Genomic DNA, 23,860 nt, shown 5'->3' with positions numbered 1-23,860 from the left:
ATGGCTTTATAACTCAAATATTTCTTTGCATATGCATTCTCTTTGTCATAAGAAATGTGCACTCACTTGTAGCCCAGGGGCACTGTATAGGCATAGCTGTCAATTGTTATACAGGTGAAACTCGAAAAATTAGAATATCGTGCAAAAGTTCATTTATTTCAGCAATGCAACTTAAAAGGTGAAACTAGTATATGAGATAGACTCATTACATGCAAAGCAAGATAGTTCAAGCTGATTTTTCATAATTGTGATGATTATGGCTTACAGCTCATGAAAACCCCAAATCCACAATCTCAGAAAATTAGAATATTGTGAAAATGTGCAATATTCTAGGCTCAAAGTGTCCCACTCTAATCAGCTAATTAAGCCATAACACCTGCAAAGGATTCCTGAGCCTTTAAATGGTCTCTCAGTCTGGTTCAGTAGGAATCGCAATCATGGGAAAGACTGCTGACCTGACAGTTGTGCAGAAAACCATCATTGACACCCTCCATAAGGAGGGAAAGCCTCAAAAGGTAATTGCAAATGAAATTGGATGTTCCCAAAGTGCTGTATCAAAGCACATTAATAGAAAGTCATGTGGAAGGGATAAGTGTGGAAGAAAAGGGTGCACAAGCAGCAGGGATGACCGCAGCCTGGAGAGGATTGTCAGGAAAAGGCCATTCAAAAGTGTTGGGGACTTTCACAAGGAGTGGACAGAGGCTGGAGCCAGTGCATCAAGAGCCACCACACACAGATGGATCCTGGACATGGGCTTCAAATGTCATATTTCTCTTGTCAAGCCGCTCCTGAACAACAAACGTCAGAAGCGTCTTACCTGGGCTAAAGAAAAATAGTCCTCTTTTCTGATGAGAGCACCTTTTGCATCTCATTTGGAAACCAAGGGCCCAGAGTATGGAGGAAGAATGGAGAGGCACACACTGCAAGATGCTTGAAGTCCAGTGTGAAGTTTCCACAGTCTGTGTTGATCTGGGGAGCCATGTCATCTGCTGGTGTTGGTCCACTGTGCTTCATTAAGTCCAGGGTCAACGCAGTCGTCTACCAGGAGATTTTGGAGCACTTCATTCTTCCTTCCACAGACGAGCTTTATGGGGATGCTGACTTCATTTTCCAGCAGGGCTTGGCACCTGCCCACACTGCCAAAAGCACCAAAACCTGGTTCAATGAACGTGGGATTACTGTGCTTGATTGGCCAGCAAACTCGCTTGACCTGAACCCCATAGAGAATCTATGGGGCATTGCACAGAGAAAGATGAGAGACACGAGACCGAACAATGCAGAAGAGCTGAAGGCCGCTATTGAAGCATCCTGGTCTTCCATAACACCTCAGCAGTGCCACAGGCTGATGACTTCCATGCCACGCTGCATTGAGGCAGTAATTGCTGCAAAAGGGGCCCAAACCAAGTACTGAGTACATATGCATGCTTATACTTTTCAGAGGTCCGATATTGTTCTATGTGCAATCCTTGTTTTATTGATTGCATGTAATATTCTAATTTTCTGAGATTGTGGATTTGGGGTTTTCATGAGCTGTAAGTCATAATCATTACAATTATGACAAATCACAGCTTGAACTATCTTGCTTTGCATGTAATGAGTCTCATATATTAGTTTCACCTTTTAAGTTGCATTACTGAAATAAATGAACTTTTGCACGATATTCTAATTTTTTGAGTTTCACCTGAATTTTCAGTTAGTAGATTTCCAGTTTCAATATAACTATTTAGTTGTTAGTTTGCTATTCCCCAGACCAATATAAATGTCACTAAAAAGGGCTTTGAAGACCAAGTCTACATGAAAGAGCTTACTGCTGTTTAAGACACCAAAACAGAGATCTCCCTTTGCATGGCAAACAAGCTAAGAAGCCAAAAATACAGTTGTCACTTCTTGAATGAGTTCATCATATGTTCAAATCATTTGCTTCATTTTAGAAGACCAGTTACATTATCTGGCAACCCAATATCTCCTGCCTGGCTTCACACCTTTTGTCTTAAAAAAAAAAAAATAAGGTTCTCTTAGCCCAAGATGGGATCGGACCCAGGATTGTTCATAATGAGAAGATAACTAACCTCCTTCTCCTCTAGTTCCCTGCGAAGCTTCTCTGCTCTCCTTCTGCGTTCCTCAAGTTCAGCATTTGATTCTTCTAAAAGCCGTTCTTGTTCCTCTGCTTTGGCCAATAAATCCACCCCACCAACGATGACCTTCTTCTCCAAAGCAGAAAGTTTCTCTAGAAGGGACTGATGTTCTAGTCTTAAAAAGATAAAACAACCCTGTATTTCTCTTCCTAAAATAACTTTCAAACATTGCCTCCTAAATAAACCAAAGACATGAGCTGCTAGCAAATTCAACATGTTCAAATGATAAAACAGAAGTAGTGACTTACTATCAGCTGTTACAGATTGCAACAAGAAATCGAATCAAAGGGAGATCAGAAACACTTACATGCATACTCGTTAAGGCTCAGTGACTCAAAATGTATCAGCTTTTGGAATGAAAGGCAACAACTATTCTCAGGAGGATGGCAATAGCAGTAGAAGATTTTAATCACCTCCTTTCATACAATATATAAATGGGGATCCTACCAGTCAATGGGCCTTCCTCCTCCAGGGTGACAATGTTATATGGCTTGCAGCATACTTACTGCAACACTGTCACCCTGACAGTTCACTGCAGTGATCTGATCTACAGGGTTGCATCATTATGTATGAATAGGAGGAGAGATATCAGCATTGTTACCAATGAATATTGAAACCCCCCTCCTTACTGCCAAACAGCACAGGACATCTGCTCCTGGAATGACAATGGTCACTCTGTGAGTTTTTCCACTGAAACCTGGAAAATATATAGCCGGCATGGGAATCTTTCCCATTTAATAGTGTGCAGCAACAGCCCTGAAGAAGGGAGAGTCTTGTCTCCCGAAACACATTAGTTTAATGTACTTGTTGTTATTCTCAATAAATGCCTCTTAATCTACCATCAAAAGTGCATTCTTTTGGACATCGGGCGCTCCTTCTTTCCTATTATTCCAAGTGAAGGTGTGGAAACGGCCTTAAGGCCGTACCAGAAAGGCAACGGCCCAAACCCTAAGAGGGTTTACCGCCAGCATCCACCATTGGGCACAGCTGACTGGAGGGACATCTCCCTACCCACCCACACAAGCACCCACCTACGACCAGTGACTGAATCAGTCAGTCCAGCGCAGTCTTCACACAAACTGGGTATTGAATAGGGAATATGAATGTTTTTTTTTTTTTTTTAAAGCTCTTACATACAAGTGTTCTGTCTAGGTCTGCCTTTCAGTTTTTTTCTGTACATACATACATCCAAGTCTGTTTATGCTCATAGAAAAAAAACAAAAAAAAACCCCCAAAAGCTGAACAAGCTGAGTTACAATCCATGAATGGCCAGCTTCAGGCACTAAAATGTTTTCACAAACAATGAGAATTTTAAAAACATTCTAAAGCTAGCCATGCACTGGAATAATCATTCCTACAAAAAAACTTTGGCAGAGACTTCATGAATGTACAAACGTTCAAAAGTATGTCAAAATTGTGTTTGGTTTTGGCATTGAATGAAGTTAACAATGGGTAAAATCAAGCAAAAAAATCAAACAAAAACCAAATACATACACTGTTAGAAATGAGTTTGTTAGAGACAAATTTTCCATCCTGCTCCTTCCAATTTTCTCATCACTACAGTCAAAAATGAACATTGATTTGCCTCCACTAGAAATTGCACTAGTGGATGGTCAGCTTTAGACTTCTTGCTTAAAAGCCACAAGAAGGCACTGTACACAGTGCATACTCAAAGGATACATGCAATTAAAATGGACATATCATTATGAAGCACACAAACATGAACTGCCTCTACAGAAAAAAATAAACAGAACACAAAATCTATATCCTGCAGAAATGAATCTGTTCCTTGTCGGGAGATGGGAGTGTTAACCTAAGTCAGTGTTTTGTATTTGCATTAGAATTGTGTATGTGTGCTGAGCTAAAGATAGGGCTTAGGTAGAATGGACATTATTTTCTATTGCAAGAAAAGATCTTCCTCATCTCTAAAGTTGTGCTTTGTAAGGAAGCTATAAAGTGCCAGCTAGTGGTTAGCAAACACTGTGCCTCAACAGGAAGATTACTGAAGGACATACATGGGTGAAAACCTTTTCCATTTTTCTAAAACTCAACTACAGCTAATATTTGACAAGACTACAAAAGACAAAAATGCCATATTATTCAAGCTTGTGAGCAAATTGTTGATGTTGTTGCCCACAGTGAAGACAACCAAAGGAGTGGATTTCCTCAAAAGTCTTCAAACACAACATTTTCTAGATCAACGGACAGCACCACATGATCCCTCCAGGTTTTTTGGATGAGACCTACAACTGTGAATGAGTAAATATTTCATCAGTTTTACTCACTGTGCTTTTAGCAGGTCTTTCTCTCTCTTCTCCAGTTCTGCTCTCGCTTTATTCCTTTCTTCTTCCTCCATATCAAGTTTTGCTTCAAGAGCCTTCCTTTCTTCATCAATCCGTGCTTGCATTTCTGCCATTTTATCAGGGGATACCTTTTTCTTGCCTATAAATATAAGGCCAATTATTATGACACACATGCAGCACAATCATGCTGCTGAACTAAACCACCATCCAGGATTCCAAACACAAACACAAATCTTGTACTTGAATGTTTTCACATTCAATACAAAGTTATACCACCCCTACACATACACAGACTAATAGCTATTATTGCACAGTATGTTAACCATTAACAATACAATCTGAGTATCTCAGTCCTTTGTTAGAAGGCTGTGTATGATCCAATTCCAATATATGGTGGAATTGTAAAGTATAATTTAAAAAATGTAAATACGATAATGACTTGATGGAATGGGTCTGATTTTTAAAATTAGAAAACACCCATGCTGCCCATAGTAATCAGAATCAGATTCCAGTTGTTCATCAACACAGGTTAAACTTTTGTTGCCAAGGGCAATACAACCTCTTCGCTTCCAAATGGCTTTATAAATATGTACAAAGAGTTAGCCACTGGTAGAAGCAGGGAAAAAATCTATTTGACGTGCAACTACATTTATATTTGCTGCAAGCTTTCAAGAATGTATTTTTGTTAGGCAGGTTGATAATAATTAAGTTGACCATTTTGATAACTTGACACACATTCAGTTAGGTGAATAAACTTCATCAGTTATGTGTTAGCTTGCCTGCATACATTTAAAAATATAGTACTGTTAGTAAGAATACAGATGAAAAATATGAATACAACTTTTATTACGCAGATAGTCACAGCAACCTCAAAACACACTTTGGAGAAGCACTTGCCTTCAAGGCCTTAGTCAATGTGAACTAGGCAGATCAGTGCTTGCAGCAGACCACCATACCACTTAGAAAGACTGAGCTCAAACCCATCACACCAACCTGCTGGTTCTTGTGTTATCAAGCAGTAGCAATTAAATCGCAGGTGAGCAGCAGTGAAGAGAGAAAAAAAACATGGAAGTTATATTACTCTTACAAAAACGTAAACCTGGTCACATGCGGGCTTTGCTGAATCAGGCAGAGACTTTGAGCAACTGAAGAAGCAATGTAATATATTAGTGTGTTAAAATTTAAGGAGTGTATTTATTTATTTAAAAAAAAAAAAAAAAAAATCACAGGAATTTTCCCAGTAATCGCACATATACATTTGTTCTGTGCAGATGGGGCAAAAAAAAAAAATTAAAAAAAAAATAAAATAATTGTTAGACTATTTTCTGTGCTAGTTTAACCACTTGAGCTCCTCTTCATGACCAGGCCATTTTTTGCTGTTTGGCACTGCGCTACTTTAACTGGTAATTATGTGGTCACGCAACGCTGTATGCACACAAAATTTATATAATTTTTTTTTCACACAAATAGAGCTTTCTTTTGGTGGTATTTGACCTCGCTGTGGGGAACCTGACTAACTGTCACTGACACTAATACAGTGATCAATGCTAATAAATATACACCGTCACTGTACTAATGACACTTGCTGGGAAGGGGGTAACATCTCGGGCAATCAAGGGATTAAATGTGTGCCTAACAATGTTTATTGTGTGTACAGTGTTCTGTTTTACTAAGTAATGTGCTGGTTTTGGCTCCCTGCTTATTAAGAAGAAAAAAAATGGCACATGGATGCTGTCTGAAGAGAGCCCTGTATTGTTCACTAACACAGGGCTCTCTTCTGTCATTTCCTGAGCCGATCAGTGGGTTCCAGCCATAATTCATTGGCTGGGGCTCACTGATCGGCTTGTGCTGCAGCGAATGACAGCACAGTCTTCAATGTCTGTGCATGCATGCACAAGCAGACCTGAAAGAAAGCCATAAAGTAGAGGTATGTGATTGTCACTCTAGGAGCCAACCTGCAGCAGTAAATGTGATTGGAAAGGATCAAATTTAGAAAAAAAAAAAAACACCCACAATAAACATGTTATACATACCTGCTCTGTGCAATGCCATCTAGTGGTCAAATGCACTACTTTCTATTTTAACATTAGTCTTTGCCCCATTTGCAAAGAACAAATGTAAATGCCTTTCTCAGGGCAAACTGCTATGCACAGGTTTTTTTTTTAAATAAATATATGCCTTACTGTTTAAAATCCCATTTATTTGGCATCATGTAAAAAGAATCACACATAAGCAACATGCACCCTTAACAAGTACTGTACTAAAGTGGTATAGAACAAGGGTGTGACATTTTTTTAAACAAGAGACAGAGCAGCTGTGACCCCCTCCCCCCAACCCCTTTCAGAACTAGCTAAAATCTAAGTGCATTTGCATAGTCATTTAACTTGAGTAAGAGTTTGCTTATCATCTCAATGTCTGCTAACAAACATTTGCCAAGTTATCAGCACTTCTCAGTGAGAAAATTAGGAATAGGGCAATGTAAACCCTGGTTCACACCATGTGACTTCTCATGTGATTTGTTCCAAATCGTATGACAAGCTGAATCCTATTGGTCGGCAATGAAATCGTTCAAATCAGTGCGACTCCGACTTTGTGGTGCCATGCCGATAAGGTTGCAGTGCTGCACAGATTTGGAAAAAGGTTCCTGCACTATTTTTTGCAATTTCAGGTGTGACTTGCATAGACATCTGTGCATGAAATCGCACTGACTTGTAGCTTTGAAATCGTGTGCCTTCAAGTGAAGTTGCACGATTTTAAAGTTGGTTTCAGTGTGAACCAAGTAAAACTGTAAAACATTTTATTTTTGCCACACTTTGAACCTCAGGGTAATTAAACCCATTTGGAGTACATCGCATGCAATAAAATGTTCTACACAGGGCTAAGATATCATAAAACCCATTTAGGCCTGCTCTATGCTGACAGATATCCTACTTGACCGGCAAAAGACCTCTTCTCCAATTCATACACAATCTTCACATAGGGCGTTATTTACAAAAACTGGAGTACAAAATCTGGTGCAACTCAGTACAGAAACCAACCAGCTTCCAGGATTTATTGCCAAAGCATAATTGAACAAGCTGAAGTTAGAAGCTGATTAGCTACCATGCACAGCTTGACAAGATTCTGAGTGTACCAGTTTTAGTAAATCTACCCCATAATGCCTAAAATCAGACAAGACCAAGCAACATTACTGTTGATTATATATTTGAATTTGGGAGAAAATACTCAACAGATCAAGATCACACATGACTAGACTATCATTTACAGGAAGCGGAATAGACATCTTCTACCTCCTGGGTGACTTGCCTATCTGGAATATCGTGTTTAGTATCTCTGGAATGGAAATTGCATGTTTTTTAATATTAGACATTTCTGGACTACTAAGCTCTGTAGAGATCTTACTGAAGATCATCTTGGAATCAGTTTACACAGCCGGCTGTTCATAACAGGGGGCTGCAAATGGGTGTGTGTGTGTGTGTGTGTGTGCGTGCGTGCGTTAAGGCAACAGCCACAGGCTCCTCTTATAAATTGAAGGACTTCATCATGTGTACCACTGAAGGTGTAGTGTATATGATGGAGTGCCCTTGTTCACTTCAGTATGTTGGGCGTAGATCTTTACACGTGAGGATTAGGGAACATATTAATATTAAGAACGGTAAGAAGGAACATAGTGTTTATAAACATTTTACAGAAGTCCATGGGAAAGACTTCACAGGATTAAAATTCTGGGGGGTGGAAAAAGTCATACATTGGAGAGAAGGTAATTTTATATGGTTTTTGGGTCAGAAGGAATCCTTTTGGATTTTTGAAACCAAGGGTCTGTCACCTAGGGGTCTTAATATTGATTTAAATTGTTTTATTAGTAATAGTTGAGTGTTTTAGTCGGTATATATTCTTGTATGCATGTGCAGTTTGATGTATTTAAGTTGGGTATTGTAATGATACAGCCCGGGTATATGCATATTATTCATCATTAATGTTTTTATGCATCAGGGTTTTGGGGTGATAGCCTGGGTAGATGTGGGGTTAATGTGTAGGCGTCTGGTCTTTTGTGTGGAGGATGGGAGAGAGTGTTTTCTGACAGAGTTTGGTGGGAATCTCCTGTTACCCTCACTTAAGATGGCCGCTGGTGTACTTAGGGTGGTGTGTGTGCAGTCCGTGGGCAGAGAAGAGGCCAGTATTGGCACTTCCGCTCAGGGATGATGACGCACTGCCAATGCCTGTGTTCAGTGGGAATCTTATATTACCCTCACTTAAGATAGTGTGCAGTCTACAGGTGGAGAAGAGGCCAGTATTGGCACTTCCGCCCAAAGATGACTCACTGCCTGTGTCTCCATGATCAATTGGACACAAATTGGGGGAATGTGTGGCTATAAAAAGGTTGTGTTAGAACGGCTCTCCACCTAATGAGGAAGCCCTGAGAGGGGTCGCAACGCGTCTAGGAAGGAGGAGCCGGTACTGTGTTACCACACCGCCACTATCTTGCTAGCAGAGCGGTAAGCTGGATGTGGATACACATTTTATGCTTTTTATGCTTTTATATCTGTAAGTGTTATTTTAGTGAGGGATACAATAAAGTGATATACAAATAGCACTATGTTTCGGTATTACTATTGCATGAGATCAATTTTGGCCTGATGTCAGAGTGTTTGGAAGGCGAGAGGAGATAAGATATGTCACTGCGTCTGGGGAGTTGAGTACACCCAGATGAGCAGGTTTTTTTACCTGGCATGGTGGATGATCACTGAATATTACTAAAGAAGATATTCACAGAAGTGATACACGTCACTGAGGAGATTGTTTATGGACTCTTTAGTTTATCACTTGTATATGTTTTGCACAGGAGTACTTATGTTTTCGAACAGATTATTAATTTAGAGATGTGTCATCCCATCAGCCAATTGCATCAAGGGTCAGAAAAGGGAGACTGTTCAGTAGTCTGGTGCTCTTTTACAATCAAATAAGGAACATCAGCCAAGTTCTTTGACAGCAAACTGATCAATCTTGCACATTGACTGGCCAAACACACTGAGGCAGACTTTGTTAACCTCCCTAGCGGTATGATTATGTCAGTATTTCTGTGCTCAAAGCGGTACATTTTTTTCCATGGAAATAGTTTTTTTTTATTGTAGGCCTGTAATTCTTAGGAATAAGTCACTGAATAATAATAATATAATACATTTAATCCAATAATGTAATCTAACCAAAAACACTGAAATTTGAAATATAGCGCCAAGTTCGCACATCACTGAGCAAAGTCACAAAATCGTTTTCAGTGTCTGATGACAAATTTCCCCACAAATCATCACTCAATTCTACAAGTGGTTCTAATTTACTATCGCTGTTCTCTAGCTGGTCTAAAACCGCTTTTGACCTAAAGAGACGCTTTTTGGACACCATGGACTTTTCTCAGTTTGCAGGCACAAAGAACAGTAAAAATGCGGGGTAGGGCACAGGACAAAGCAGTAGGTACAAAATGTATGTGAAATGGTTTGAGACAGTAATGTTATACTATGTGATTTTAGTGTATTGAGTGAATGTCACTTTTAAAATTTTTTAATTTCCCCCCCCTGCCGCTCGCAGGGAACGGAACCCGGAAGACGGATGCCGGCATCAGCTGGAGGAGATGGCCGGGGACGCTGCATGGGACACATCGCGGGAGTACAAGGTAAGTGCTGGAGGGAATCCCTGAGCAACGCTGTAGGGTAATCCCGAGTGTAGCTCGGGGTTACCGCTTTTGGTACTGAAAGTTAACCCCGAACTACACTCGGGAATACCGCCATGGAGGTTAAGTATTTTAACTTTTAAAACCTTGTTGTTTTTCTTTGCATTGTCTCTTTTCCCTTTGTAATACTCTTATGTAAATATTTTATCTGCACTGTTACCTTTTCTATTATTAAGAAAAAGTACAGCGCTACAATGTGTTATACAAAATATATTCAATAGACATGTAAACAGAGACTCATCAACCTAAAAACATATCAACATATGTGTAATCTTTCATAAAAAGGAAAATCCCTAATATTAAGCCTGCTAAAGCAAATAAGATGAAAGTGAGTGGCATGGCAGCACTTGCCTGGAGCTTGCATGTTCTCCCTGTGGCTCCTTAGATTTCCTCTGGGTACTCCGGTTCCCTGCCACACTTCAAAGACATGCTGGTAGGTTAATTGGTTCCTATCAAAATTAGCCCTAGTATGTATAAGTATGAATGTACGTTAGGGACATTAGATTGTACGCTCCTTGAGGTTTATGGACGGATATGAATGTACAATATATACATTTTTATTTTAGGTACTTCTATAGCGCCATCAATTTACGCAGCGCTTTACATATATATTGTGCATTCACATCAGTCACTAACCCTCAAGGGGTGTACAATCTAAGGTCCCTAACATACAGTCATACACATACTAGGGCCAATTTAGACCAGATCCAATTCACCTACCAGCATGTCTTTGGAGTGTGGGAGAAAACCGGAGTACCCAGAGGAAATCCACGCAGGCACAGGGAGAACATGCAAACTCCAGGCAGGTGGTGCCGTGGTTGGGATTCGAACCAAACGACCCTAGTACTGCCAGGCGGAAATGCTAACCATTTAGCCACTGTGCTGCCCTATATATAAAGCGCTGAGTAAATGGACAGTGCTATAGAAGTATCAATAATAATAATAATAATAATAATAAGTGTAAAAATCCAACAACATATAGATCACCAACTCATTGTGCCCATATGTGCCCATAAAACACTCAGAAAAAAGTGCTATAATGTTCAACTCCTTGTAATAATTCATGTCTGGAAACACCCAAAAATTTGCTCCTTGTGAAAGTTGTTTATCATGAAAGACACACAGCAATCACTACTGGATCTCAGCTGCATCAGCACAAACACATCCCTGGAAGTATTCACACGTTCCCCCGCAAGTATACCACACAGGGTAATAAAGTTAAACTCTAATTTATTAAAAGGCAAACTGCACCCTTCCATATTCAAATAACAAAAGTAAGACAGTACCACAACACATGGTGCGTGATGACGTCAAGTCTAACAGCCCCGCCTAATGCGTTTTGTCATAATCGACATCATCAGGGAAGTGGCTACTTCCTCTATATGGTATTTTTTGGGGGGAACTTGTGAATACTTCCCAGGATGTGTTTGTACTGGTGTGGCTAAGACAGGGAGGATATAACCTTGTGTGCTGTTTTTTCATTTATCATATAGTGGTCATGCTGATCCAGCAAGTGTCTTATGCATTCACAGAGGGGAGCACTGACTGTTGGGTGTCTTTCCTGATAAACAAATATCAAAAGGAGTGGATTGTTGGGTGTCTTTCCAGACCTGACTTATTACAAGGAGTGGAACACTATAGCACTTTTTTCCCTGAGTGTTATATGGACATAAGTGGGGCTGATTTACTAAAACTGCAGAATGCAAAATCTGGTGCAGCTGTGCATGGTAGCCAACCAGCTTCTTGTTCAATTAAGCTTTGCAAACCTGGAAGCAGGTTTTTGTGCAGAGCAGATGCCAGTTTTAGTAAATCAACCCCAATGAGTTGGTGATATATGTTTTGTTGGATTTTTGCACATATTGATCCTATTTGCTTCAGCAGGCTATATGTTATGTTTACTGGATATATTTTGTATATTACATTTTAGCGCTGTACTCTCTTATGTATTAATTTGGTATCACAAATTTTAGTTCTGTGGCCTATAGGCATTTCACCTAAGCGCAGCAATTTCCTTTCTTATACCTTTTCTATTATTAACCACTTGCCGTCCGCCTGCTGTTTATAAACGGCAGGACGGTGGCACTCCAGGGGCGGGTCGCCATTTATAAATGGCACCCGCTATTTCTAGCTGTGCGTGCTCCCTTGGAGCACGCACCACCGTGATCCGGTGCCCGCTGTGTCCTCCGGACACAGTGAAACACTGATCTTCGGACGGGACCTCTGTACGAGGTCCCGATCATGTGCTCACATGCAAAGTAGTAAGCAAGATGTCACTTGTGACAGCATTGCTTACTACGTGTGAAATCTGTGAATGATCACAGAGGTCACATGGTACAAGGCTATTCACAACAGCCTTGTACCATGTGACAAGCTGTGACCAATCACAGCTCACTCAGTATTTCTCAATGGCTGCAAGAATGCAGACAGACCGAAAAATAATTGATTGCTTTTACATCTTATATGGGTGTAAAAGCAATCACTGTAAAAAAAAAAATAAAAATCTTCATCACCCCCCACAAGTAGTACAGTGTCACCATGGTGACACTGTACTGCTAGGGTGACAGTATGTAAAAAAAAACAAAAAAAAAAAAACAAAAATATAAAAAAAATAAAATAAAAATGTAAAACAAAATGTTTAAAAATTATAATTTTTGGTTATAAACTAATTTGGCTTATTTTTTTTTTTTTTACTAAAAAGATAACGGAATACATTTCGGCCAAGATTTATGATGAAAGATTATTTGTTTGCAAAATTTTATAAGAAAAACACTTTTTTCAAAATTTTGGGAACTTTCATTTACTCAAAAAAAAAAAAAAAAAATCCCAGCGGTGAATAAATACCACCAAAATAAAGCTTTATCTGTCCAAAAACAAAATGGTAAAAAATTCATATGGGTACAGTGTTGCATGACCGCGCAATTGTCAAAGTGTGATAGCGCTGAAAGCTGAAAATTGCCCTAGACAGGAAGGGGGTAAAAGTGTCCGGACAGGAAGTGGTTAAACAATATTTTGGAAAGCATTTATATTGTCTCTACTGTAATGCACGAAGGCAGAATTTAAAGAGCCCCTGTCTCTTCGAAGAACACTACTAAATGGTAAATCTCTGGATATTGCGGTCTGTGGTAACAGTGGGTATTGCACATATTTGTTATGAGTTGTAATGGTTAATGTGAATGTTTGATATTTGATGATAAAAATATCTGGTGGTAGTGATTGTTCTGGGGTTAACTGCATGGATAACCAAACCCAGTGATGATCGCTCTCTTTGTGCAGGGTGAGGCTGAGAGTGTCATTGTCCCGTATCAGTGACAGTGCAATGTGAGTTTGACCAGCTATTCGTCAGTAGTTGGTGAAGGTGGCCAGGGTCTGAAGCTGTGTCCGTCACACTCTCTAATACATAAGGGCAATTAACTATATAATAATTATATTAACTAGGAGATGCTTTGGGGTAACAACCAGCATTAACGTTAAAAAAAAGATGTACTTGTATAGCAGATGCTATATGGGGTAGTTTTGTAGTCGAGCATTACTTGCAACATTTTTAAAAGGTATAAAACAGGAAAAAGTGAATATATTGCAAAGATGTGCTAATTGGTTTTTATTTTGCTCAGACAGACACACTTTAAAGCTGAATGCCAGACATATGATACTGTTTATTACATTTGTGTTGTCCTTAAAGCAGGGGTGTCCAATCTTTTGACTTTACTGGGCCACAGAGGAATTGTCGTGAGCCACACATAAAATACACTAACAATAAGGATAGCAGATAAGCAGAAAAAGTCAGGCAGATCACAAGTTAAAGACCACTGATAAAAGTAATGTACCTATCTGAGTAATAAAACTTCTTTTTTTTTTTTGTAATATAATTTTATTATAAAAGTAAATGAGGGCAACATAAAACTAGTTCGATATTTCACACTGTTTTTGATAAATGCATCAATATTTGGTTTTGATGGCAGTAGTAGTAATTTTCAATGTGTTCATCAGATTTTGGTATATTGATGCTTTCTAGTTTTGCCCTTTGTGTGCTTCATCCTTTAAAATAGTGGCTCACATATATAAGTGCTGACGAAAACTGATGACATGTATATAAGGTTTGATTGTGAAGGAGTGGGATATTTTTCTTTGGGGAGATAAAACTTATAAAAGTCCAGTAAAGAGACACTGTCAAATATTTCTTCAGCTGCATATGTTTACTAAGTGTAAATGCATTTTTACAGGAAAAAAAAATTTTTTAAGTTAGTTTATGATTTTGTGTTGGGCCATATTCATAGCCATTGTGGGCTGCAGGTAGGGCAGCTCTGACTTAAAACATGCTTAACCTCTTGCTTCCCAAGCAAACCAGAATACCTGGAGGTAACCCGCACAGAGTGAACATGCAAACTCCAAGGAGACTATGTCCTTGCCAAAATTCCATCCAAGGACTCCACTGCTGGAAGGCATAAGTGCTAACCTTTAAGCCATTGTGCTGCAAACGAACACATTTTGTTTCACTAAATATTTTACTGTAGATATAGAGCAGCAAGAACACAGACACAAAATGGTAAGTAAACTATTGCTTCTTCAGAGATTATCTATTTTGGGCAGGGCATATGATCTGAGCGCAGAATATTCCACAGCAGAGCATTTGCAAAGTGTAAGGATGTGAAAAAAACTAAACACAGTAAAGATGAAAGCATGCATTGGGGATTGATCATCCATATCGCTTCAATAGCAAGTAGCAGTGCAGCAACTGAATGGGGAATACAGAGCATGTTCAAGCATTAGTCAGGAGCTGCCACTCACTAGGTAACTTCTTATCCACTGGTCTCTCTATCACTGTGGAGTCTGAGTTGCTACTGCTGCTACTGCCTGGAAAGAAAAAAGATGGCCCCAAAAGACATAGTGGAACATAATTCATGGCAAAACAAAAATGTTAAACATAGCAAATGTACACTGAAAACCGTAACACCATCTGTATGCGTTTTACCAAAATGCACAGTCTGGCACTAAATAGACAAAGATCATCATATAGCCAAAAGATTATGAATAAGAAAATGAAAAGATCTAAATCTACAGAAAATCAATACATGTTAAAGTATAACTAAAGGCAAAACTTAGTTTTTATTGCAGCCTGTGCCCTCGTTAAGGAGATTCACCCCATTTGTCCAGTTTACCATTTTATTGTGAAAGTAAAAGAAAATCTAAAATTTTGTGTTGTCTCCAGAAAAGCAATAGAGGGGAAATCTTCCAATGGAGACACTAGTTCTGGTGATCTGGGGGTCCCCAAGGAATTCCTTTAATTTGCAGGGATTTCCTACCACTTCCTGTTTGGCTATGGGACAGGAAGTGAAGGGAAAGCTCCGCAAAGGGACACAGATGGCAAAAAAACCTGACAGGAGTTATAACCCTCCCTTGCTCTAGCCAAAATGGGAAAAAAAAAAAGTTTTGCCTATAGTTCTACTTTGTTTATTATAGGTACTTATATAGCGCCGTCAATTTACGCAGTGCTTTACATATATATTGTACATTCACATCAGTCCCTAACCCTCAAGGGGCGTACAATCTAAGGTCCCTAACTCACATTCATACACATACTATGGCCAATTTAGACAGGATCCAATTAACCTACCACATGTCTTTGGAGTGTGAGGAAACCCACGCAGGCACAGGGAGAACATGCAAACTCCAGGCAGGTGATGCCATGGTTGGGATTTGAACCAGCGACCCTAGTACTGCCAGGCAGAAGTGCTAACCATTTAGCCACTGTGCTGTACTTTAACAATTTCCCCTATGGCACTTGCATTTTAAGAGTATCTTGAGTCAAATTAACAAAGACAATTTCACAAACTGTTAAGCTGCAAATAGACTGATTCAAATTCAGCCAGTTCAGCAGGGACAGGACAAAATTTCAATCCATCTATGGTTGCTCCCACATGACAGAAGTAGATCTAATGATTGTCTTCTGTTGAACGTAACTTGGAACTTTCATTGATCAGCTGCTTGCAACCAACTGAGTGCAGCTGTCGATCAGGAGTCCTACTGTCAGAATGCAATCACACAGTAGGGAGAACTTTTCCATCCACCTCACATTTGTGGATGGGGGAATCCGTATGTTTTCTATCAGTCCAATGGCTAATCGAAAAAAACAAAAAAAACAAAAGCCAGGTATACATTGACTGAAATTTGCCTGGTTCAGCGGGAATGTTACCTTTTTTTCATTCAACCCACGGTTTATATAATGTGTACCCAGCTTTAGACTGGGCTCACACTGCAATTTTTGCGACAGCTGCTTATCTCTACACATAAGCAACAATAGAATGTAGCAAGTAGTAGTGATTAACAGCTATTAGTTGCACAATGCTCCACCTCTGGCAATTGATCGCTTCTACATATTGCATATCATTTTTGTTTATGTATAGAAATTAGTAGCTGGGTGATCAAAAGCGATGAGAGCTGTAGCCAAAAACTTTGCCTGTGCATGACCAGCCTTATAATGGCTATTGCCTAGAGAAAACACTTTCCTTTTTACATGCAGCCAGTATTAGATTCTGTCAGTGTGCTCTGTGCAACACAACCACTTTTACCTAAAAGAGTATCCATTTTATGACCTCCACATTCCCCACTGGAAGGGATGTGTGATGTCTGGATCTGCCTAAATATATTTATCAATCACCCTTGCTGTGTAAAAAATATGATACGGTCTCACTTGCAAACAAGAGACAGGACAAATGACTTCTGGATAATTACCATGGCGTAACCCCTTCTATATAAGTTCAAGTGGAATTCCAGTCAAATTCTAACTAAACCTAAATATACTTTCATATAAAATAAACCAAATATAGTTGTGCCATGTAACTCAATAATCCTAATTGATACCGTCATTAAAGTGACAATGAAAAATAAATAAATCTGCTCAAATTTCATAAATGCAAATCCAGAAGGTGAATAACTGAAAAATATGGAATAAAATCATCTGTGAAATCAAGAGTCCATAGTGTCCTAGGTAAGACCCAGTGAATTGTAATAAGTGAATCCACCACCTACACATACAGCCTCTTACTGGATAATCAGACCCCAAATTATAGGTGGTCTGACACGACATGAAGCTGCATGGATCTTGACCTGGGACATCCGACACAGAAATGCATACGGCACTGCTATCTCCTTCTGCTTTCTGATCTAACTCGGCATAAAAGATAGATCTCTCACACAGAAATACTGTCAAAAAAGTTTATTAATTCAAGCCAAAAAATACTTACAAAATAACTTCCTATTAAGCACATGTAGTGTCAAACGCCATGGATGCTGGCTCCAGCAAAGAGTAGTTGACATGAGCACAAACTCCGTCCTACCCCGACGTATGTTTCGTCTCAACAGATGTTGTCAAGGGAATCTACTCTCACCTATATTCTCATACTATACTACCTACCCTGTAAAAGAAAGATGTATATCCGTACCTATTCAGAAGTTGCTCCAACCCAATCACGACTGGAATTCAGTGCCAGTTTCAGTGTAGAGGAGGGACAGCTGACAACGGCCGCCCCATAGTAAGCCTATGGGTGACATCATCATCCAGGTCCTGCAGCAGTTGTCTCTGCCTCTTCTCTACAATGGAAGCCCATCATGTGACCGGAGTGGCTTAAGAATAGGTAAAACAACATCTTTTCTTTTACTGTATCTTTTCAACTGAGGTTTTTGGAATAACTCTGTACAGCTTATGTACAAACTCATGGGTATGAGAAGAACTACTCTCTTCCTAGTCAAGCTGGCAACATGGACAATAATTAGCCACACCCACAGGCATATTATTTACATTCTGCAACTAAACCAGGAAATCCCATCAGATTATAAGGATTTGCATAATTCAGAATGATTAACAAGTAACCCCTGAGAAGACGCACACTGATTATAAGTACTAATCGTACACATTGATGACCTTGTTTTAAAAGGTATTCCTAAGTAACAAATAAAACGAATAAAAGTTCATTATAAAACTGCTAAAGATAGACAATTAGAAACAGCCTATGGAGAGATTATTGTAAAGCTGAGGCCCTGGGTTTCATTCCCAGCATGGACACGATGTCCATGGATTTGCTATGTTCTCCAGGTTTCTCCCAGATGCTCATAAACCAAAAAACTGTACTAAAAAGTAAACTGGTTACGTGCATGATGGTGGCAAGCACATTAGACCAATATAAATAAATAATGGGTGCTGCACTACAATTGATATGCCCATAGAGTTCATAGAGTTGCTGGTGAGCGCGTACTTTGGGTGTGAGCATCTTGAAACACATTGTAGAATCGTGGAGGAGTTATTTCGTAGTTCACAGTACAGGTTTTTTGGATGTAAAAAGCACTATGAAGAGAACAGGATTTATGAAAGAATGTTTAAGGAAATGGACACTGTTTGAAGAAAGTCTATATTTAATTTTTATTTCTTATCACTTTTGTTAAACATTGAAGCACTACTCCTTATATACTGTCACTAATGCATGTTCACCACGCTTATTGTCTATCAGTTGTTTATAGTGTTTATGAAGGTTACATTTTGGTAAATATTTAGCACAAACCCTATTTTTTATTTTCATGTTCACACTGTTTATAAAGAAAGAAAGGCACAGTTTAGGTGCAAGTAGATTTTTTTAGATAATTTATACAATTTTCTACCTTGACAAGCGCAGGATCCATGTTATTGCTATACATTAGATCAAAAGCTCATCTAGGAGCAGCAAATGATGGAAAATGTTAGATATTTAGATCACCAAACAGGTAAAATTTGCCAAGTCCGTCAAATTTTCTCAGATCAAATCGATTTAAACTGAAAAGAAAGTATTTAATCAACAGACCAATATGGTTTCATTAAGACTGAAACTCCCGTTTCATGATAGACTTAAGATGAGATAAAATAAGACAAAGTTATTGTGCAGAAGTTTCACACCTAGCGGTGTCTCGTCTGCACGCAAATATTTTAGAACATCATAGGCAAAGTAAGTAGTCTGCAAACAAATTGTATAATGATTTCTTTACATTTGCCATCTGTTTTATAATTAAACAATATAGAATCAAGGTTTTTAAATATCAATTTTGCTGCAGGTAAGGTGTTAATACAACTAACCATTTTGATACATTAGTGGTGGAAACATTGCAAGATTATCAACAAAAACTACTAAAAGGGGCTTTCCACAGCTAAAATCAAAAAGAAAGCCATGTTACTGGCCATGTAAATAGTAATAAAAAGATACTGCTATCTAGGGGAGAGGATGTGCTGGTGTTTGTCTCGTCACAGAAAAAAACAAATATTCAAAAAGGTTCCAAAAAGTTGGCAGCCAACCTGCCCAATAGTAGGTTGGCTGCTAGGAGAAAGCTAAAAACAGCATGAGTAGCAGAACCTCGCATAATCTGTGGGAAGTATGGAAAGTGGCAGTTATATTTAGATAGTTTAACATTTTATTGAAAGAGATACTCCTTTCTTCCAAACCTAAACTTTGCAACGTAAAATGTGTTTCTCAATAATTAAAGTGGACTAAAATGCAGAGTCTTCTCTTTTAGGGCTCGTCCACACCATGGTGCAGAGACTAACGTTTTTCTGCACGTGTTCTGCAAGAGCACAATGAAAGCAATTGTTCTCTATGTGCCCTGTTCACACCACAACACTAGTATTGCATGCACATCATTTTTCTGCACAGGAATCTGCAAAGTGTATAAAACTCATGGAAGTGTGCATGAAAACTGATGTCTCTGCAAGTGAAATCTGCTCGTTAGTTTCCATCAGTTTTTCTGCACGTATGGTGTGAACGAAGCCTTAGAGTGTCCCCATCTCAAAAAAACACTGAGGGAAAAAGGAAAAAAAAAAAAAGGTTTGGTAAAACAGGGCTTGACAAATCCTGGACGCCAGGTCGCCACGGTAACCAGAAATCCCGTCCCAGCCCCCGGGCTCCTGCCAGCCCATCCACCGCTGCCATGAAGCACGAGCAACTCCTCGGGCAGCTGCCCACTGAGCTCCTCACCTTTTCTCCTCCATTGGCCGCGTATCACATGCCTAACTAGCATAGGGGAACGATAGATTGGGTGCCTGTCAGCCTCCCTGGTCTCCGCTGGCCAAAGCTTCCCGCCCCCTTTTGACCCTCCCCCAATCAGGAGGGGAGCTAGGGATGGTAGCTTCTCTTATTAGCTGGCCGGGAAGATGGCGAGGACAGTGCACGGCGGAGCGGACAGTGAGCCCCAGCAGGCCTGGGAGCTGGCTGAACTCTCCTCCCCAGGTGAGAGGAGACACCCCAGGCGCCTGCCTTCCTGTGGTCTCTGCCTTCTCCTCCGCTGGGCGCCCCCTCCCCTCAATGATGTTTGCATTCCTTTGCACCCTGCACACACTAGAGGGGAGGAAAACCGCCCTAGAGCTGCAGCCACTCCACCCCAGCAACAGAAAGATCCCAACTTCAGACACTAACTGGTCTTGGCTGCTCCTGAGTCCCGCAGGTAAGGTAATTTATGTACAGGGGCGCTGATATAAGGGGAGGGTGTCTTTCTAATCTAATGGAGGTCTCTAAAGGGAAGGGACACTGATATAAGGGGAATGTGAGCTAATGGGGGTCTTTAATGGGAGTCACTGACTGCTGCCGATCAGAAGTCATCACCCTCCCATTATTTTTTTTTAATTTAAATATTTATTAATTTTTCATGTTATTACATAAAATTCATAAGAAGAGACATAATACATATAAATAATCCATACATTTCTACTTTGTCCCTTCTATTTACCCCTTTTCTTTCCCTTCCCTCCCAACCCACCTTTTCCCCCCTTCCCCCCTCCCTCCCCTCTGCAAGGTCTCCAATCTCCCAAGGCCCAATAACTTTAAGTAACTTCCTAGTTTAGTTTAGTTTTCTATATTTCTCTTTCAATCCTGATTTTTCCCATTTTTCCCATCGCGATTGGTATAGTTTCAACCTGTCTTCCTGAGTATAATAAGATTTTTCCATTCTACTAATCTGGTTTACCCTATTGATCCAATCCTCCTCCGTCGGCACCTCTGTCTTCCACCAAAACTTGGGAATCAACCCTTTTGCAGCACTTAAATAGTACCATACTCCTGATTCTTTATATTTATTTACTGTTGCCTCAACATTATGTAGGAGACACATGGTTGGGTTTAATCCTATGTCATTTCCAGTTATTATTTCTATTAATTTGACTATTGTCTTCCAGAAAACCTGAATTTTTGGACATTGCCTCCAAATATGAAACACCGTGCCCTCCTCCCCACATCCTCTCCAACACATTTTTGAATTCTCCCCCCTCATCCTGTGCTCAGTGTAATATGCCATCATGTCAAACACTTATAATTAATCTCAACGTCTCTCATACTAACACTCTCGTGAACTAATCTAAATATCTTATTCTGTTGATCCTCATCTATCTCCACCTCCATATCTCTTTCCCAATTTGTTATAAAAATTAACTTTGTATCTGTGTCTAATTCAGTAAGAATTCTATACATTTTTGTGACACCGTGTTTCCCATCTCGACGTGTTTCTAATAGCCTTTCAAACATATTCCACTCCTTTTTTAATCTCAAGGGTTTTGGGAGAGTTCCAATAAAACATTTTAATTGATGATATTTCCACTCATCTATTTTAGTAAACATATCTCCTCCCCTCTCTTTTAAGTCTTTAAATGTTCTCAATTCCCCCTCTACCAATACGTCTCTCAATTGGATATCTTCCTTTTTAAACCATCTCCCTGATATCTCATCTTTTCCTGGAGGGAAGAACTCCGTGTTTGCAAGGGGCATTAATATAGAGTTGAATTCCCATTTCATGTGTTTATGTAAATTATCCCATATCCTTAAAACATTTAAAGTATAAGTACTTGTGCTTTCTTTAATTCTTCTATAGTGTGCTGGAACCCATATCATCTTACTCAAATTAATTCCACTCAATTCGTTTTCTATTTTTACCCAACCTTTCCCCTTATAATTAAAAGTCCAATCATAAATTCTTGCTAAAATTACAGCTTTGTAATATCTCTTGACATCAGGTAGTCCCATCCCCCCTTTCTCTTTAGTCCTACTTAGTGTTTCATATGATATTCTTGGTTTTTTATTCTTCCATATATATCTTGTTAACATTCTTCTCATCATCTTAAAAAACGCCTCTGGGAGTTTGATTGGGATCATTTGAAATCTATAGAGTATTTTAGGTATAATTACCATTTTAATTAGGTTTATACGTCCTAACCACGATGGGTTTCCTCCTTCTAATCTTTTTAGTTCGTCCTTAGTCTCATTTATCAGAGAAATATAGCTTAGTCTATACAGTTGTTTATATGAGGTAGCAAGTTTTATTCCTAGGTATTTTATATCTTTTTCTCTCCACATAAAGGGGAATTCTTTTTGTAGCTTTTCTTTTTCACTCTTTGGTATATTAATGTTCAGGATCTCTGTTTTTGTTGGGTTAATTTTTAGATTTGATAGTTCACCATATTCCTTCAGGCTCTTCATTATACTTGGTAGTGTTATTCGGGGATTGCCTACATAAAACAACAAGTCGTCCGCAAAGGCCGCTACTTTATGTTCTATATTTTCTACCTGTATTCCCTTTATCGCTCCACTATTCCTTATTATTGATAGCAGGGGTTCCAATGTCAAAACATACAGCAAGAGGGACAGTGGACATCCCTGTCTTGTTCCATTGGACATCCCAATGGATTCCGACCTCTCCCCATTTACCGTGATGATTGCGGTGGGCTCCCTATATAATTTACCTATCCACTCACGCATTCTCTCTCCAATCCCCAACACCTCCAAGTTGTCTATCATAAAGCCCCAGTCCACTCTATCAAACGCCTTTTCGGCATCAATTGACAAGAGCACCACCGGGGCTTTCCCTTTTCTACTTTTCTGGATAAGCATCAAAGTTCTCAACCCATTGTCTCTACCCTCTCTCCCCGGGACAAAGCCCACCTGGTCTCCATGGATCCATTCGGGCATTAGATCTTTCAACCTATTTGCTAGGACCTTTGCGTACAACTTGGTATCGGTGTTTAATAATGAAATTGGTCTGTAGCTAGAGCACTGAGAAGGATCTTTTCCCTCCTTGTGGATGAGAACGACATGGGCCTGAAAGGATTCCCTCCTCCCCTCCATCCCGCCTTCCAGGTCATTCATATATTTCCTCAACTTTGGTAACAATACTTCACAAAATTTTTTATAGTACTTAACTGTATAACCATCCGGGCCTGGGCTTTTCCCTCCCCCTGTACTTCTTAATGCTGCTTCTATTTCTTCCTGGGAAATTTCCACATCCAAGGAGTTCAATTGTGTTTCACTGAGCTTTGGCAATCCCGCATTTTTTAAATATATCTTCCTTTTTTCGTTAATACCTTCTCTAATTTCTTTTGGTGACCCTTGGTGACTGATGTTATACAACTTTCTATAATACTCCGTAAATACTTTAATGATTTCTTTAGTTGAGTGAACCAACTCCCCCTTAGGGCTTTTTATCTTTTCTATATAATTCCTGTTTTTCTTTTTATTCAGAGCTCTCATTAAGTATTTTCCTGGTCTATCTCCCCATCTATATCTCTTTCACTTAATACTTTATTATATACTCTTCTCCTCTCCTCTTCCATCAATCTCTCTAGTTCGTCTTTTTTATCCATTAACTTCTGTCTTGTTTCTATTGTTATTTTCTTCTTATGTATCTGCTCAACTCCAGGATTT

General features: G+C 39.4%; 1 protein-coding gene across 1 annotated transcript in view; it reads right to left on the bottom strand.

Annotated features, from left to right (window-relative positions):
* KIF3A (kinesin family member 3A) overlaps positions 1 to 23,860 on the bottom strand; it is a gene marked incomplete at its 3' end in the record, with an annotated part of 100,367 nt that overhangs the window by 4,988 nt on the left and 71,519 nt on the right. Inside the window, exons 10-12 of the mRNA XM_089673052.1 lie at positions 14,949 to 15,014; positions 4,421 to 4,577; positions 2,070 to 2,250 (exon numbers count right to left, since the gene is read on the bottom strand). Coding sequence (XP_089529178.1) covers positions 2,070 to 2,250; positions 4,421 to 4,577; positions 14,949 to 15,014 — 404 coding nt within the window. The remainder of the gene's footprint in view (positions 1 to 2,069; positions 2,251 to 4,420; positions 4,578 to 14,948; positions 15,015 to 23,860) is intronic.

This window comes from Staurois parvus, unplaced genomic scaffold, assembly GCF_062004578.1.
Source record: "Staurois parvus isolate SC_StPar_1 unplaced genomic scaffold, SC_StPar_1.0 ptg000133l, whole genome shotgun sequence".
Taxonomy (NCBI): domain Eukaryota; kingdom Metazoa; phylum Chordata; class Amphibia; order Anura; family Ranidae; genus Staurois; species Staurois parvus.
The sequence above is the reverse complement of the archived record's forward strand: the minus strand, read 5'-3'. Positions and strand labels throughout refer to the sequence as shown.